General features: G+C 46.1%; 1 protein-coding gene across 5 annotated transcripts in view; it reads left to right on the top strand.

Moving 5' to 3' along the window:
- Positions 1-17,889, top strand: part of SLC25A48 (solute carrier family 25 member 48) — a 43,234-nt gene that overhangs the window by 22,793 nt on the left and 2,552 nt on the right. For 2 of the 5 annotated variants that reach the window (XM_032628743.1, XM_032628742.1), the window contains 3 exons: positions 2,648-2,905; positions 5,437-5,570; positions 15,892-16,021. In XM_032628743.1, the coding sequence (XP_032484634.1) occupies positions 2,648-2,905; positions 5,437-5,570; positions 15,892-16,014 (515 nt within the window). In that variant the 3' untranslated portion in view covers positions 16,015-16,021. Of the gene's footprint in view, positions 1-2,647; positions 2,917-2,951; positions 3,995-5,436; positions 5,597-9,645; positions 9,685-15,891; positions 16,022-17,889 lie in introns of those variants that run through there. The other 3 variants (XR_004349405.1, XM_032628744.1, XM_032628745.1) reach the window with 3 other exon arrangements.

Raw genomic sequence — 17,889 nt, 5'->3', positions numbered from 1 at the left:
GAGCTGGAAGGAGTTCCAAGGGCTTCACAGTATCAACTTGTGTCCAGAAGGCCTTGGCCACCAGTTCAGACTCGGGTCAGTATTCCAGGTCACCATGACAATTCTATTGCTGTAATAATTGTAAATGGATCATTTTCAAGCAATAAAAGCTAGATCACTTATGTTACAACCCTGGGAGAATGTGAGAGAATTTCCTTATTGATTATCCTGAAAAGAAAAGGAAAAAAGTACAGGTTTTTTGTTGACAAAGTCAGTTGGAGGTTGGACAAGTTTTTTTTCAACATCTGTCCCTCACACAAGCAGAATGTTATCAGGACATTCTCTTTCAATCAGTAACTTCTGAAAGCTACATCATACCCACAGTTGATTCATGAAAACCTTGACTCCTGGGACAGATCACTGTTACTTCGACATGAGCATGGCCCAGGCAAAGTTTATATGTTGGGACAATTAACATCTATGTGGGCTAATGTCAAAATTTCCCAGGATGACCCTGGTGGTATCATAGTGGATTTGGGAGAGAAAGGGGTGTTCAGTGACCTCTCAGTGGATTCTCAAAGACCACAGTGTCTGATCTTGCTCTGAGCTCAGAGGGCCCTGTGCCCCTAAAATTGGCCACCACTCCTGCTCACTCCCTGCTATAGACTATAGAATGAGACTCAGCCTCCTGCCCACGCCGTAGTTGGCCTAATGTACGTGGCCAGGATGCCTCTGTTCCCCCAACGTAGAAAGAAAATACGGGGTTAGTTTGTTCAAGCATACTTTCCAGGCAAATAAGAACCTCCCCCTGGACCTCGTCTACTTCTGGGTTGAGTGAAAAGGACAGGTTGTACTTTACTCCTAAATCTCCGGTTTGGACTGTGGCATCATGAAGCTGAGTAGTTTTTCCTAATCTTCATTTGATAAAGATGGGGCTATGTAGGGGGCTTGGATGTTCACCTATATAACAAAAGTGATCTGTCTCTTAGCCAGCATGTGTAAAACCCCATTGAGAGGGTGCTTACAGGGAATTAAACCCAGGTGGCAAAATACGCATGTGGTCACAGGCAAGCTTCATTCTGTTTCTGTCCTGACCATGTCATGTTAGTTCTTCAAGAAGGGAAAGTTGAGAACATGAGTCCGCTTTATCTGCACTGGGACTAGGAGGTCTCTCTGGCCGTGAGTCAAAGCTGTGCTAAAAGGTCCGTAGCAGGGGCCTCCCTGGTGGCGCAATGGTTGAGATTCCGCCTGCCGATGCAGGGAACATGGGTTCGTGCCCCGGTCCGGGAGGATCCCACATGCCGCGGAGCGGCTGGGCCCGTGAGCCATGGCCGCTGAGCCTGTGCGTCCGGAGCCTGTGCTCCGCAACGGGAGAGGCCGCAGCAGTGAGAGGCCTGCGTACCGCAAAAAAAAAATAAAAATAAAAATAAATAAAAGGTCCGTAGCAGAGTAGACAGGCATGAGGCAGGGAGATGGAAGAAGCCCAATGGAAGAATTAGAGAGACAGACAGAGTCACTACTTGCTGTCTACACACATCCTGTAAAGGAGCTACTGATATAACAACTGATGATCTGCCAGCAGAGACCCCAGAGGTCAGCTAAGGAGACAGCACCCTGTGCCCCTGGACTTTGAGGGGCCAATGGCACCAGTACTGCCCTACAGCTGTTTCAGGTCACAGCCTGGCCAGGGCTGGAGAGAGTCAGTGAGAACATGTCCAGCCCTCCAGCCAGTGCATCCTGCACCCAGCTCACACCAGTCAACTTGGTCTCAGTAATAATCTGGTGATAACATTGCGCCCCTACAGTGTTCCTAGCACCATGCTGAGCTCTTTACAGGTATTACCTTGTTTATACTCACAACAGCCTGTTCTCTTTTTTATTTAAAAGATACAATTTTCCAACTTTATTGAGATACAGCTGACATACAGCCTTGTGTAAGTTTAGGGCACACAATGTGATCCTTTGGTACACGTATGTATAGTGAAATGATTACCGAGATAAGGTCAGTTTACACATCCATCACCTCACAGAGTTACCATTTTGTGTGTGTATGTGGTGAGAATGTTTAAGATCTGCTCTGTTAGCAACTTTCAAGTATACAATACAGTATTGGCCTGTCCCCTTTTCAAAGGTAAGGAAACAGAGGCTAAAAAGGTGCCTACCAAGGTCAGAAAGTTGGTAAGCAGGGCCAGGATTTGGAACCAGGACAGTCAATCTCATACACTTTTTACCACACTAGGCACGAGCGTGCGTGCGCACACACACACACACACACACACACACACACACAGAGTGTGTTGGATTTTCCAGCCTCTGCTTCAGGAAGGAGCTTGGTATGCCTCAGCAGATTTGATCCAAGGCATCGTGCAGTCACATCTACTCAAAAAGACATAGTGATGGTTGACCGAGAACCTCTGGGCATCCCAAGGCAACAGGCGCTTTATCACCTGGCTGGGATTTTGTCCAGTCTGGCTGCACATGCTGGCAGGAGCTCCTTGCTGGGACTTCAGAATCCCCGTTTGAGTTGCCAAGACGGTCAGAAGTTTCGGTAAAAATCAATTGGTGACGTGAGCAGGAACTGTCAATGGGCTGGGCTGACTCCAGTGCCAGACAGCGGTCATTCTCTTGCCCCCAGGTCACTTGCTATCTTTTTGCCCTGTCTTTGCAGCCAACCTCGCTTTGAAGCCCAGGGTGGCAGCTCTTGGGGAACAGCCAGCCTACCAGGGGCCTGTGCATTGCATCATAACCATCGTGCGGACTGAAGGCCTGGCAGGGCTGTACCGGGGCGCCAGTGCCATGCTGCTGCGGGACGTCCCGGGCTACTGCCTCTACTTCATCCCTTATGTGTTCCTGAGTGACTGGATTACGCCCGAGGCCCACACAGGCCCCAGCCCCTGTGCTGTGTGGCTGGCGGGAGGCATGGCAGGTAAGGGCGGCGTGGCTGATCCCTGCCCCCATGCTGACCATGGCAGCAAGACAGCTGGGGAGCCTACCATACCCTTCTCGGCCCTGGGGAAGGGCAGAGTTCATCCAGCCACTCATCCAACAATTCTCTGTTAAGTACCTGCTATGGCCAGACCTAGCCAGGCAGATGAAGGGCTAGGAATGGGGAATGGTCCCCCCTCTTTCTCCCATTCCCTTTTCTCTGAGTCCCTATTTGGACTCTTACAGCTTTCAGCTGGAAGGTATATTTTGAGCACTTACTCTGTGTCAGGTATCACTGAGCTTTGAAAAGAAAATCTGTTATCATGGCTCACCTTTTTTGAATACTGGCACCCTGCAAACCTTTCCAATGTGAAATTTTCATTAGCCCCAGAAGGTAGGAATCAGTCTCCCCATTTTTCAGGTGAGAAAACAGGTTCAGCGTGACCAACTCAAGGTCACACAGCTAATGTAGACAGTATAGTAGGGACTCTGCAGTCAGAAAGATCCAAGTTCAAATCCACACTTAGTCATTTTGTGACCATGGACTGGACTTAACCTCCTTACTCAGAACCCAGGCTGCATCCCCATTTCACCTTGGGTAAAAGTCAATGACCTTGCAATGGTTTCAAAACCATCAGCATTCCAGCTGCCTGTTACCCTTCTGCACTCATTTTTTTGCTACCGTCCCCTTACTTTGCTCTGCTCCAGCCATGCTGGTCTCTTTCCTGCAACTTGACTGTGCCTGGCTCTCTCCCCACCACAGGGCCTTTGCACTTGCTATTCCCACTGCTTGGATTTAGCAATGCATAGGTCACCAGGGACTTTGACAAGACCCATTTTGATAAAGAGAAGGGTGTGAAAACCTGATGGAAGTGGGATCAAGAGAGAATGGGATGAAAGAAATTGGAGAACCCAAGGACAAAAAACACTTCTGAGAGATTTGAATGTGCTGTATCGGGAAAGAGAGAAACACAGCTATAGTCAGAGAGGGGTACGGAAGTCAAGAGTCGATTGCTTCTCAAGAAGGCGGATAACTGATGGGAACATACTGTATAGCACAGGGAACTCTATCTGATGCACGGTGGTAACCTAAATGGGAGGGAAGTCCAGAAGGGAGGGGATGTCTGTATGTGTATGGCTGATTCATTTTGTTCTGCAGTGGAGGCTAACACAACATTGTAAAGCAACCAAACTCCAATAAAAATTAAAAAAAAAAAAGGCAGATAACATGGTATGTTTGATGCTGATGGGAAAGATCCACTGGACAGAAGAAAATTGTCATCCCTCCTCTTCATTATCTAATCAGCTGTGCTTGAAACTTAGGAAACACATAACAGAGCCCACATCTTAGCCACCAGACCCCAGTGTTCCCATTCCCCACCTTGTGCCTGAGGCCTGGCCTGTGCCAGCTCCCAGTAAGTGCTCAATAAGTACTTCTTGACTGAGAAGGCAAACAGGCCCCGGCTGCTCTCATTTCTGGTGAGAGCAGATGCGTGTGGCCTGGCAGTCAAACCTGGTTTTGTAATACCCTCGCCCATGGGCTGAGAACAGGGGAGTGTGCCAGGGCAGCACCTGGGCTGACTCCAGGGAAAGCGGCCCCATTTATCCTGGAAGAAGGCAGGAGGGACGAGAGGTCCAGAGGGCTCCCAGAGGACCAAGGGCAGGAGGCTGGGATGGGCAGGGGGCTGGGGACAGGCTAAGGCCTCTTTTGGGAGCCGCTGGGCAGCAGTTACAAAACCTTGCAAACCAGCTGCCTTGGACTTTGACATCGGTTTGTTTTTCTCTCCCCATCAAAGAATGTGCCAATTTCTCTGTTTATACAATAACCTGGCGTTGTTTTCTTAGAGTCCATTAAAGTCACAAAGTACTCAAACCAGGACACCTGAACTTATCCAATGAAGATGACCCAGTGGCACATGGTCCTAAGGCTTCTATTCCACATCACTGGAAAAGATAAGAGCTTTTTAAAGACCTGACCCTGCTCTTCTCTGCAATCCCTAAGCTGACCCTTCCTTGGCAAGCAGGCTATGTGAAAGTGCTTGTTTAGCGTCTTCTTCATGTTCAGAGTAAATCCTGCCTCTGGGGAGCTGCCAGCCTTCAGCCTCAGGCCTCACCCTGGTCTCTCTCCCCTGTGCCCGGAAGGTACTATGGGGCCTGTTCCTGTTCCTCCAATAAAAGCTGCTAATAAATCCTTCTGCTTAGGAAGCACTAGCGATGGACCTGGCACCGTGCTAAATGCTTCACATACATCAGGTTATTTGTCCTCATAGCAACCCCATGAAGATAGGTGCTGCTGGCCCATTTTACAGAAGACAAACTCAAGGCCTAGAGGTGGCAGGAGACTTCTGCAAAGTCCCACAGCAAGTGGCGAGGGAGGATCAAGAACCCCCTTCATAGGTCCTGACCTTGAGCTCTTTCCACGTCCCCCAGCAGCATATTAAGCCTCTGAATGGTGGAAATCTTCAGGGAGCCGGGTCCCCTCCAGACCCCAACCAGCCAGCCCCTGATACCTATTTGTCTCTCTCTTAACAGGAGCAATTTCTTGGGGGACAGCAACTCCTATGGATGTCGTGAAGAGTCGACTGCAAGCTGACGGGGTTTATATAAACAAATACAAAGGTGTCCTGGACTGTATCTCCCAGAGTTACCAGAAGGAAGGTCTTAAAGTAAGCCCCACAGCAGTCATGCAAGGGTCAGTGTCAGTCCCTGGAAGGTAGGGTCAGAGATTTTGGAAGATGTGAGACTACAGAGAAGGGAATCAGGAAACCGAGGTGCTGGCTGTTAAATTATGAAGCACTTGTTTCATCCAGTCCTTGCCCCGGCCTGGAGGAAGAAGTGGGTGTGCACCCAGCTGATGGGTTCAGAGAGGACCGGTAACCTACCTGAGGTCACACAGCTGGTATGTGGCAGAGCCGGGGTCTGGACCCACATCTGTGTTACCAAAGCTGGCCTCCTCATCCAGAAAGGCTAGGAGCTCCTTCCTCACTCCCTGCTTAGCACCTCAGCCTCACCCCTCCTTTAAGTGGGAATTCCCAGAACCACCTCAGTGATCACATCTTGCAGGTTCCAATTCCCTGATCTGTCTTCTGCTTTCCACCCCACACAAGTCCAGACCCCATCACCTCTGGTCTCGGCTACTGAGGCAGCCTCCAGGAAGCCTTGTCTTCCTTCTCCTGAACCTAAAGGGCTTATCCTAAACCCAAGCCTCTACTTGCCTCTAAACTATCTCAGAATGAAGATCAGGTTTCCACATCTAGTGTCCAAAGTTATAAACATCCCCATCTTTCTTGCCTCCCACTATACCCCCTAGTACCCTCATGCTTGCTCTTCCTTGAATGGGCCCCTGGCTTTCTTGGCATGCCTCTTAGTCAGCAGACTTAAGTGCAAAGCCAGGCCTGGCTACTTGTGAACTGGGGGAATCCAGGCAAGCTTCCCCTCTCTGGGCCTCAATTTCTCCAATGATAATCACCCCTACCATGAGCAGCAGAGATATTTGTAGGTTAAATTAAATTAGGCATATAAAAAGTGCTCAGTTTAATGTATAACACATAGAGAACATTTAGAAAGAGTCATCTGTTTAGCATTTGCATTAGTAGTTTTATTAGGGTTAATGTTACTACTGACCTATGGGCCTTATCTCACGTGACTGCCTCATCCCAAGCCCTCCAATCCTTACTAACTGCCACTCCAGTGTGTCCAAACTTCTGTTTTTTTGCTCCAATGGAGTGCCAGAGCTTGTCCTCTGGAAACCTGGACTTCCACAAAGGCTCTCTCATCTGTGTGTGACCTCCCAAGTCAGTGTTCTCCAGCTGCTCCTGGACTACAGCCAAGAGTGGCTGGAGCCAATTCACAGGCTACTGCAGGTTTCACTGCCAGTACTGAGGTCTGTCTGCCTATTAGCTGATGCACAGGTGGGAAGGACTCCTCTTGGGTCCCTTGGTATATGGTGCTGGATCCCACAACTCCCACAGAGGCACTTTTGTTCATGGATGGATGCTGAATTTTTGTTGTTGAACTGAGGACAAAATAAGGGACATTTGGGGCTGCCATGATGCTAGTGTCACTCTCCCCATGTATTTACCTTTTGTGAGATTTTTACAGTATCTCTTCATACAGCTACAAGTTACTGTCTAGTGATTTTATTTCAGCCTGCAGGGCTCTCTTGAGAATTTCTTATGGGTAGATCTAGTGGTAACGAACTCCTTCAGCTTTTGTCTATCTGGGAATGTCTTGATTTCTCTCTCACTCTTGAAGGATAGTTTTTCTGGATATAGAAACTGTCAAGAAGACAGTTTTGTTCTTTTTCTTTCAGCACTTTGGATATATTCGCCCATTGCCTTCTGGCTGCTAAAGTTTCTGATGAGTAATCTGCTAAAAGTCTTATAGAGGATACTTTTTATCTGCTTTCAAGATTCTCTGTCTTTCAAAAGTTTATTATAATGTGTCTTCTTGTAGGTCTCTTTGAATTCATCTTGCTTGGAGTTCATTGAGCTTCTTTGATGTTTATATTCATGTCTTTCATCATATTTGGGAAGTTTTTGGCCCTATTACTTCATATATTCTCTCTGTCTCTCTCTCTCTGTTTCTCTGTCTCTGTCTCTCTCTCTCTCTCTCTTCTCCTTGGACTCCCACAATGAATATGTTGCTCTGTTTGATAGTTTCCCACAAGTCCCTTAGACTCTGTTTACTTTTCTTCAATGTTATTTCTTTCTGTCTCTCAGACCCAATAATTTTTCTTGTCCTATCTTTAAGTTTGCTGATTCTTTCCTCTGTCTGTTCAAATAAACCTTTGAATCATTCTAGTAAATTTTTCATTTCAGTTATTCATTCATTCATTCAGTGCTTTTCAGCTCCAGAATTTGTTTGCTTTCTCTCTGGGTTTTCTATTTCTTTATTGATATTTCTATTTTGTTCACATATCATTTTCTTGACTCTCTTCACATCTTTCTTTAGTTCTTCAAGCATCTTCAAGAAGGATATTTTAAAGTCTTTGTCAAGTAGATATGCTATCAGGTCTTTTTCAGGGACATTTTATTTTGATTTTTTTTCTTTGAGTGGACCACACTTTCCTGTTTCTTATATGCCTTGTGATTTTTTATTGAAAACTAGACACTTGAATCTAATAATGTGGTAACTCTAGAAATCCAATTCTCCCTCTTCCCCAGGGTATGGTGGGTTTTGTTATTATTTTTGATTGCTGTAGACTATCTCTGTGCCAATGATCAATCTGAGGTGTAAACTTAAGGTTTTCTCAGTGTTTTTCTGAGCCTGTGCCTTTCCCTGGGCATGCGCAGTCACTTTCTAATTTTCCTCATACATGCAGTCACTTTTGAATGTCCTAGTCTTTAATGTCTGACTCCCAAAAGAGGAAAAAGAGAGAAATGAAGGGAAGGGAAAGGGGCACCATCCCTTTAAATTCCCTGGAAGTGAATTTCAGCCAGTGAACAAGGGGCTTGCAAGATGGAGGGGGAGGTTAAACAAGAATGACTGCCCTCCTCTTTGCACCTCATGATCAGAAAGAGCAATCAGTGACCAGAACACAGATGTCCAGTATTTGGAGGACAAGGTTCTCATTGCCCACCCTGGTTCCCACAAGCTGTGTGCAGGTTACTCCAGGAACATGTGCATAGATGCCTGCCAAAGGGCTTGGGATGGGGGATGGGTAGCTGCTACTGTGCTAAATGCTGACATTGACTGAAATTAACCACTGCCCAAACCCTCTCCTGGAAGTTGGAAGCCTTCAGTAAACTCCAGAGTTCTAAAGTAGTTACATCAGACAAATTCTGTCTGTGTAATAGTTATCTAGGTGAGGAGACAGAGTCCTGGTATTTTCTACTCTGCCATGTTCCTAGAATTCTCACCTCAGTTGTTTTTTTTTCTTTTCCAGTTTTATTGAGATATAATGGACACACAGCACTGTAGATGTTTAAGGTGTACAGCATAATGATTTGACTTACATATATCATGAAATGATGACCACAATAAATTTAGTGAACATCTATCACCTCATATAGATACAACTTAAAGAAATAGAAAAATACTTTTTTCCTTGTGATGAGAACTCAGGATCTACTCTCTTAACCACTTTCATACATAATGTACAGCAGTGTTCATTATATTTATCATGTTGTACATTACATGTTGTACATGCCCTCCCACCACCCCTCACTTCTGGTAACCACAAATCTGATCTCTTTTTCTCTATTTGTTTGTTTTAGAAGTATAATTGACCTACAACACTTTGTTAGTTCCTGGTACACAACATAGTGATTTGATGTTCCTATGAATTTCAAAATGATCACCATGATAAGTCTAATTACCGTCTGTCACCATACAAAGATATTACATAATTATTGACTATATTCCTCACACAGTACATTTCATACCCATTACTCATTTAGTTTGTAACTGCAAGTTTGTACCTGTTAATTTCCCTCACCTATTTCTCTCCTCTTCAACATCCTTCCCCTTTGGCAACAACCTGTTTGTTCTCTGTATCTATGACTCTGTTTCTGGTTAGTTATGTTTGTTCATTTGTTTTGTTTTTTAGACTCCACATATAAGTGAAATCATACAGTATTTGTCTTTCTCTGACTTATTTCACTTAGCATAATACCTTCTAGGTCCATCCATGTTTTCACAAATGTCAATATTTAATTCAGTCTCGGCTATTGTAAATAATGCTGCAATGAACATAGGAGTGCATGTATCTTTTCTAATTAGTGTTTTTATTTTCTTTAGGTAAATACCCAGGAGTGGAATTGCTGGATTGTATGGTAGTTCTATTTTTAATTTTTTTTGAGGAACCTCCGTACTATTTTCCATAGTGCTGCACCAATTTACATTCCCACCAACAGTGTGCGAGTGTTCCCTTTTCTCCACATCCTCACCAACACATGTTATTTCTTGTCTTTTTGATAATAGCCATTCTGACTGGGGTGAGGTGCTATCTCATTGTGGTTTTGATTTGCATTTCCCTGATGATTAGTGACTTTCAGCATCTTTTCATGTTTATGTTGGCCATCTGTGTGTCTTCTTTGGAAAAATGTCTTTGCAGGTCCTCTGCCCAGTTTTTAATTGGGTTGTTTGGTTGTTTCATGTTGAGTTATATGAGTTCTTTGTATATTTTGGATATTAACCCCTTATCAGATATATCATTTGCAAATATCTTCTGTCATTCAGTAGGCAGCGTTTTCATTTTGCTGGTAGTTTCCTTCACTGTGAAAAACCTTTTTAGTTTGATATAGTCCCATTTGTTTATTTTTGTTTTTGTTTCCCTTACCTGAGGAGACCGATCTCAAAAAATATTGCTAAGATTGATGTCAAAGAATGTATAGCCTATGTTTTCTTCTAGAAGTTTTATGGTTTCAGGTCTTAGTTTAAGTCTTTAATCCACTTGGCATTTATATAGGGTGTGAGAAAGTAGTCCAGTTTTTCCAACACCATTATTGAAGAGGCTTTATTTTCCCCATTGTATATTCTTGCCTCCTTTGTCATAGATCAATTGCCCATATAAGCATGGGTTCATCTCTGGGTCGTCTATTCTGTTCCATTGATCTATGTGTCTGTTTTTGTGCCAGTATCATACTGTTTTGATTACTGTAGCTTTGTAGTATAGTTTGGAATCAGGGAGCATGGTACCTCTAGCTTTGTTCTTTGTTCTTAAGATTGTTTTGGCTATTCAAGGTCTTTTGTTTTTCCATCCAAATTTTAGAATTATTTGTTCTAGTTCCATGAAAAATGCCATTGATACTTTGATAGAGGTTGCATTTCATCTGTTGATTGCCTTGGGGAGTATGGTCTTTTTAATAATATTAATTCTTCCAATCCATGAGCATGGTATATCTTTCCAACTGTTTGTGTCATCTTCAGTGTCTTATAGTTTACCAAGTACCTTTTACCTCCTTAGTTAGATTTATTCCTAGGTATTTTTTATGCAGTTGTAAATGGGACTGTTTTCTTTTCTTTTTTTTTTTTTAAACATCTTTATTGGGGTATAATTGCTTTACAATGGTGTTTTAGTTTCTGCTTTATAACAAAGTGAATCAGCTATACATATACATATGTTCCCATATGTCTTCCCTCTTGCGTCTCCCTCCCTCCCACTCTCCCCATCCCACCCCTCCATGCTGTCACAAAGCCCCGAGCTAATATCCCTGTGCCTTGCGGCTGCTTCCCCCTAGCTATCTACCTTACTACGTTTGTTAGTGTGTATATGTCCATGACTCTTGGACTGTTTTCTTAATTTCTCTTTCTGATAGTTCATCGTTAGCAACAAATTTCTGTATATTAATTTTGTATCCTGAAACTTTACTAAATTCATTGAAGAGTTCTGGTAGTTTTTTGGGGGCATCTTTAGGATTTTCTATGTATAGTATCATGTCATCTGCAAACAGTGACAGTTTTTCTTCTTCTTTTCTAATTCAGATTCCTTTTATTTCTTTTTCTTCTCTGATTGCTGTGCCTAGGGCTCCCAATACTATGCTAAATAAAAGTGGCAAGAGTGGATCTTCTTAGAGGAAATGCTTTCTGATCTTAGAGGAAATGCTTTCAGCTTTTCACCATTGATTAAGAAGTTAGCTGAGGGCTTGTCATATATGGCCTTTATTACTTTTATCATAAATAGATGTTGAATCAATTGTTTTTTGTATTTTTTTAGCAGAAGCACAGTTTGTGATTCAACCAACAAATACAGAGTGACACATAAGAGAGATTCAAAAGAGATGCTCAGGTTTTATTTGAGATTTTTTTTCTATTTCCCCAAATATTAATGTATCATTTTTCCAAAAAGTCCTGTAGAAGCAAAATATATTGCTGATATTATTTCCTCCAAAAATTTACTGTCTTCTGTTAAAAGCAAAGTCCTAGAAAACAACTGAGGTCAGATGATTGATTTCTTAACCTCAAAAGTGTCTGACCCAAAGTTTATAGTCAGAGACAGGTTTTAAGCAGAGATAGCAATATTCAACTTGATTAACCACATCATTGACTGAAATTATTTTTTATTAGTTGCTTAAAAAATGTGTAGTATGTAGGGCTTCCCTGGTGGCGCAGTGGTTGAGAGTCTGCCTGCCAATGCAGGGGACGTGGGTTCGTGCCCCGGTCCGGGAAGATCCCACATGCCGTGGAGCAGCTGGGCCCGTGAGCCATGGCCGCTGAGCCTGCGTGTCCGGAGCCTGTGCTTTGCAACGGGAGAGGCCACACAGTGAGAGGCCCGCGTACCGCAAAAAAAAAAAAAAAAAAAAATTGTAGTATGTGAACATAGGAAGCTTCAAAATGTATAAGAGGATATACTGTCGACATGTCCCTCCTGTGACCCCCTGCCAGTCTTCTCTCAAAGGCAATCACTGTTATAAGTTTCTTGTGATATATTTTCAAAATATTCACAGCGCAAGCATATATGTGTGTATGTATATTTATGTATGTTTGTATATGTGCTTGCATATAAACATACATAGTAACATGATTAAAAAAATAATCTTATACAGCCCTGGAAAGTTGGGTGGTCTCACAGTCAGATCCCCAGCTGCGGCAGGTGGAGCATCTTTTCCCAAGGCCGAGGGATGGCTCCAATCCTAGTGAGCTTGAGTGCTGGCTTTGTGGAGTACGCATTCTCAAACAGTTTTACTGCAGCTCACTGAGGCTGCAACCTATTCTCACTTCCCTATGGAAGAAGAACTCAGTGATAGTAAAGAACTGGAAAGGAGTGAAATAATGGCAATGGTACCCAAGTTTAGTAGCCCCTTGTAACTCAGTGATTACCAGTAAAGCAGTCTTTATGGTAGGGGAACTAGTAAGTCCATGGACTTCTGGGGCATTCCCAAGTCAGAACGGAAGAAAGGTGGGGTAGTTTTGGATCCATTCTCTGCCTGCTGCGAGGATCGTCCTAAACCACATGAGCCATGGCTCACACTTGGAGAGCTGTCATCTGCAATAAGGAGGCTGGAGGAGTGACTTGATGTCCTCTAGCTCCACAGAGGTGACTGTTGTGAGGGGATTTGTGACAGTGGGATGAGACTGGATGACTCTAAGGAGAGATGGAGGGGACCATTTGTAAGTAGGCACCAGTGTTGGTTACTCTTTGGTTCTGCCACTTGGGGGATCTGAAGGCCTCCCTCTATTCCAGGAATCCCCCACTACCACCAGGATGCTTTCAGCCCAGAGACCATTTTTTTTTCACATCAAGGAGTTTGTTCGTTCATGCATTCATTCATTCATTCACTCCTTCATTCATCTGCCTGTCCATCCATCCACTGATTCATTTAATAAGATTTATAGAGGATCCTCTAGGCCAAGCACCGTGCAGATGCTGGGGATTCAGATGTGAGCCACACACACAGCCCTGTTGTCACTACTCTGACTGGGACTTTTTTTTTTTTTTTTTTTTTGCGGTACGCGGGCCTCTCACTGTTGTGGCCTCTCGCATTGCGGAGCACAGGCTCCGGACGCGCAGGCTCATCGGCCATGGCTCACGGGCCCAGCCGCTCCGCGAACCCGCATCCCCTGCCTTGGCAGGCGGGCTCTCGACCACTGCGCCACCAGGGAAGTTCTGACTGGGACTATTAATGAAGGGATAGACAAGTCATAGGTGATTGGAGGATGGTGTGAGAAGTGCTGTGATGGCAGAGGTACTGAGGGCACAGAAGACAGCGGGCCATAATCCTACTTAGGGTGGTCATGGCAGGGCTACCAGAGGGTATAGCCGAGTCTGGGGAGGATTCCAGCAGAGGGGACTAGAAGAGGCTCAGTGGTGAGAGAGAGCTGGCCTGTTAGGAGGAATGAATGGCAGGCCAATATACTGCCCACAGTGTCAACTGTAAGAGGCAGCTCAGAGCAGTGCAAGGAGGGAGCATGTGGGTCCTGGCAGGCCAGGGAAGGGTATGGACTTGACCTTGGGAGGTGGGGAGCCATTGAGGATTCATGAGGAAAGACTCTGTCTACTGTTTTTGTGTTCCAAAAGCCAAGGTGATAGCCAGTAGCTCTGCACTATTTTTGCCATCTTTGGGCCTCACAGCAGAGCAGGCCATAGCTAGGGGTAAGTAGGCACCAGTGTTGGTTACTCTTTGGTTCTGCCACTCGGGGGATCTGAAGGCCTCCCTCCACTCCAGGAATCCCCCACTACCACAACCACCACCAGGATGCTTTCAGCCCCAGAGACCATTCTTTTTTCACATCGAGGAGTTCGTTCGTTCATGCGTTCATGAACTCTGGCTGCCTGAAGTGGCCCACGGCTCCTGCACGGCCCAGTGCTATGGGAGAGGAGGGTCACATTCCAAGCTGCGTCCTGCCTGGCTTGCCTCGCCTTGCAGAGCCAAACCCCGGTGCACACGGGAGCCTCTCTGTGCACCCGGCATGGAATTTTCCTCTCAGAGGCTGACCCAGTTCCTTGCTGCTATTCAGTCACCCTGGCTGAGCCTGTGGAATTCCATAAAGGTTAGACATTAGAGAGGAGTCCTAATGTCACAAGGAGCCTTCCTGCCCCCTACCTGAATTGCTCCAGGGTTAGGCTGGGCGACTTGCTCACCTCTGGGGATCTTAAGCTCCCTTCCCTGGGGCCAAGGCTCTCTCACCCCCCAAGGTACACTGAGGCCCTTCTCTCTCCTTCCTGACAAAGCTGCATGTCCCAGGCTGCCACGAGTGCCATGGTGCAGGCACCTCTCCTGAAGGGATGTCTGTCACCTGATGTCCTGGCCCATGACAGTGGCCTGCACCTACCCTGACATCACAGTGTCCAACAACTAAGAAAATTGGGGACATGTAAGGGATTTCCACCTTCTGAAAATTATAGTACCAGGTCTAGTCCGTAAACAGTAAATTATACGGGCATCAATAAACAAGTTCACACCGTGCACCTGGCAGTTCTCAGGTCATTCACACGTGGGTAGTGATTTGCCTTCAGACACGTGCTCTCTTCCCAGAGAAGACATTTAATGACAGCTCCTCCCCATTCCACCCCTCACCAAGGCCTTTATTTATTCTCATCATGTTCTAGGTTATGCTGTAGTTACTCCTGAATGGGGCTTATCTTCCCTAGGAGGTTATCAACTTCCCAAGGGCTGGAGCCACATCACAGAGATCAGCGTCTACCCAGCACCAGGCAGGAAGATTCAGGGTGGAAGGAAAGCATCTTACCATATTCCCTAGGGGTGAAGACAAATACAGTCTTCTTGTATTAAAGGCCGGGTTTAGGCCACTGGTACTAATACTCCTCAGCGCTCATATAATGAGCAAAGTGGAGTGCTTACTCTGTATGAAGTGGTGACTACTGATAATAAGGATGGTGGTGTGATTGTCAACAGTTAAGGAGTGCTTTACTGCTGGACAGGCACTGTGAAAATGCCTTTAAAAGCAACGTCTCATCTATTCCCTCAAAAACTGTAGGAGGTCAATGGTATTATCACCCCCATTTGACAGTTGGGAAAATTGACTTCTAGAGACTTTGCTATTTTCCCAAGTAACACAGCTACTAACTGGCAAACTGTACCTGGACTCCAGGTGTGTCACCTTGAGCAGGGCCTGAGTTCCCCCTACCCTGCCCCTTTGGGGACGTCCCGTGAAGCCCCTGTCACAGTTGTTGGTCATGGCCGGGTGCTCTACCACTGCAAAGCGTGTGGAGCTCTGACTTGCAGAGTCCCAAGAACCGAGCGTGGGTGCGCATGCTCACGAGAGAGCGCAACAATTAAGCAGAGTGTATGTGGTGTTCGCGGGGCTCACCTGTTGGCGCACAGTATGTAGCGCATGCGTACCGGGCCTGCGAAGGAACGCGCCTTCAGAAGTCACGTGGCTGAGGGCGGGGGCGGGGCTGGGGTGTGTGTGTGCTGAGCGGGGAGGGTCTCCACCTTTCCCGCCCTTTGGGCTCTGTAGGGTCCAGCCTGGGACAGGGGGCTGCGTGGGTGGGCAGCAGCGCCGGCCCTGGCTCTGCCCTCGGTGGCAGCCCTGCGGAAGGTGCAGGTCAGTGCCCTGTGATAACGCCGCCTCCTGCCAAAGGTGTTTTTCAGAGGCATCACGGTCAATGCCGTGCGGGGCTTCCCCATGAGCGCGGCCATGTTCCTTGGGTACGAGCTCTCGCTGCAGGCGATCCGCGGGGACCACGTGGCGACCAGCCCCTGAGCGCAAGGTCAGTGCACCTCCTTCCCAGCCACTTGTGCCCTCCTGGAGCTTAAAACTTTGTTCTTTGAGGTGAAAATGGTGTGGCCTTCTGAAATATCCCTCTGTCATTTGTTTCCTGTTTAATCTGTGTTAATTCTGGGCTAGAATTGCCACCCTTCTTGTCATCAAAAAGCCCTTCTGAAATGCCCACCTGTGGCTGATGGTGAGCTGGACGCTCAGTAACTGAGGTCGACACAGAACTTACCTGTTTGTAGTGAGCTCACCTCTCTTGTTTCCCATTCAGTAGCTTCAACAGCCCTTGAAGAGACGCGTGTTTAGCTTCACTGCACAATTTAAATAACCCAGGCTCAAGACTGAGGACTGGAACCAGGGTACCCACGGCCTGTTACACAGGCAGCATCTCCCCACCTCCCTACTGAATTCAGTCTAGGTCTGAGGACAGGCTCCCAGAGCTCTAGAGGACAGCCTCTGCTATACCATCCCTGCCTCCCTCACCCTCTCCTTTTCCTGTTCTCATTGTAGAAAGGTCACTGCAGCCAAAGGGATCTAAAAACAGAAATCTGAACAAGTGACTCCCTTGCTCCAGTGTCCTCAGTGGCTTCCCATTGCCCTCTAGGTTATGTTTCGGTCCTCAACAGCCTCGTTCTCACCAGCATCTTAAACATACCATCCCCACTCTCGCCTCCGGGTCTTTGTGCATGCCGCCCTTGCCTGACACCCTCTTCTCAGGCCTTCCTCTTGTTTTTGGCCTCACCAACTCCTCTTCGCTGTCCAAGCCTTGGTGTAGAGGTCTCCTCCTCCAGGAAGCCTGCCCTGATGTCTCAGCCAGGAGGATGTGTGCCTGCTGTAGGCTCTGCTGTGTCCCTACCACATGCCCTTGCATTATAACTGCCTGCCAACTTTCCTCACTCCCCAGCCAGCACGAAGGTCCCAGGAGAGCTGTAACTGTGTTTTCACCTCTGTATCACTAGTGCTTCTCACGAAGCCTGGCACACAAATGGCCACTCAGAAACACCGTTGAGTAGACGGATGATCAACTTCCAATATCCCCTCAATTCCTCCCCTTCTTTTCCTCCCCTGTTTCTCCTTCTCTAGCCCCAAACTAGTTGTGTGCGGAGCTCAGAAGACAAAGTGGGATGAGTCACTGAATTTTCTAGAAGACAAGAGACCATTTTGCTTCAGTCATGGTGACTGCAAATTCTCTCAGAAAGGATTGTCTTCATTAGGAAGGTCTAGCCAACCTCCCTGTTGACTACCCTGGGGCATCAGAGTCTGGCTAGGATGCATGGATGGGACCAGACCCTAGAGCCAAGGGAAGGGCAGGATGGATCAGGCTCATGAGAATGAGCCCAGGCCCAGCCCTGGACGCTGGCTTTAAATCACATGCTTGAGCTTTTCACTAAAGCACCTATAGCCACAGCTTTCTGGCGTTTTGCCTTCTCTTACTAAAGGAAAAGGGCAGCAACACATTTTGCATAATTAAATATCCTGGGTAAAGAGTCACTGAACTTGGGTTATGTCCAAGACAGGGAAGAGAAGTCTGGTTCTTAAAGCTGTGCTCAGATACTGGCCACATCCCCCTTTTAACAGATGAAAGTGACTTTAAAACAATCCTATCATAAAATCAATGCATTTTTACTGTAGGAAAAAATAGAAAATACAAATAAACAGAAAGAACAAAATAAAAATACCGGTAATCTCATGACCTTGTTAATATTCTTCCAACTTTTTTTATCCCCCAAGTGGGATCCAACTTTACTCAGTATTTTATAACTCACTCCTCCCATTTGCTAGTTCAGGACCATTTTTCCATGTCATTAAATCTTCAGCCGCAAAGCGGGTTTAATGCCAAGGCTTCACAGATCCCAGAGTCAC

The sequence above is a fragment of the Phocoena sinus genome, chromosome 3 (assembly GCF_008692025.1).
Source record: "Phocoena sinus isolate mPhoSin1 chromosome 3, mPhoSin1.pri, whole genome shotgun sequence".
Lineage (NCBI taxonomy): Eukaryota > Metazoa > Chordata > Mammalia > Artiodactyla > Phocoenidae > Phocoena > Phocoena sinus.
This window is presented reverse-complemented; position numbering and strand designations above follow the sequence as displayed.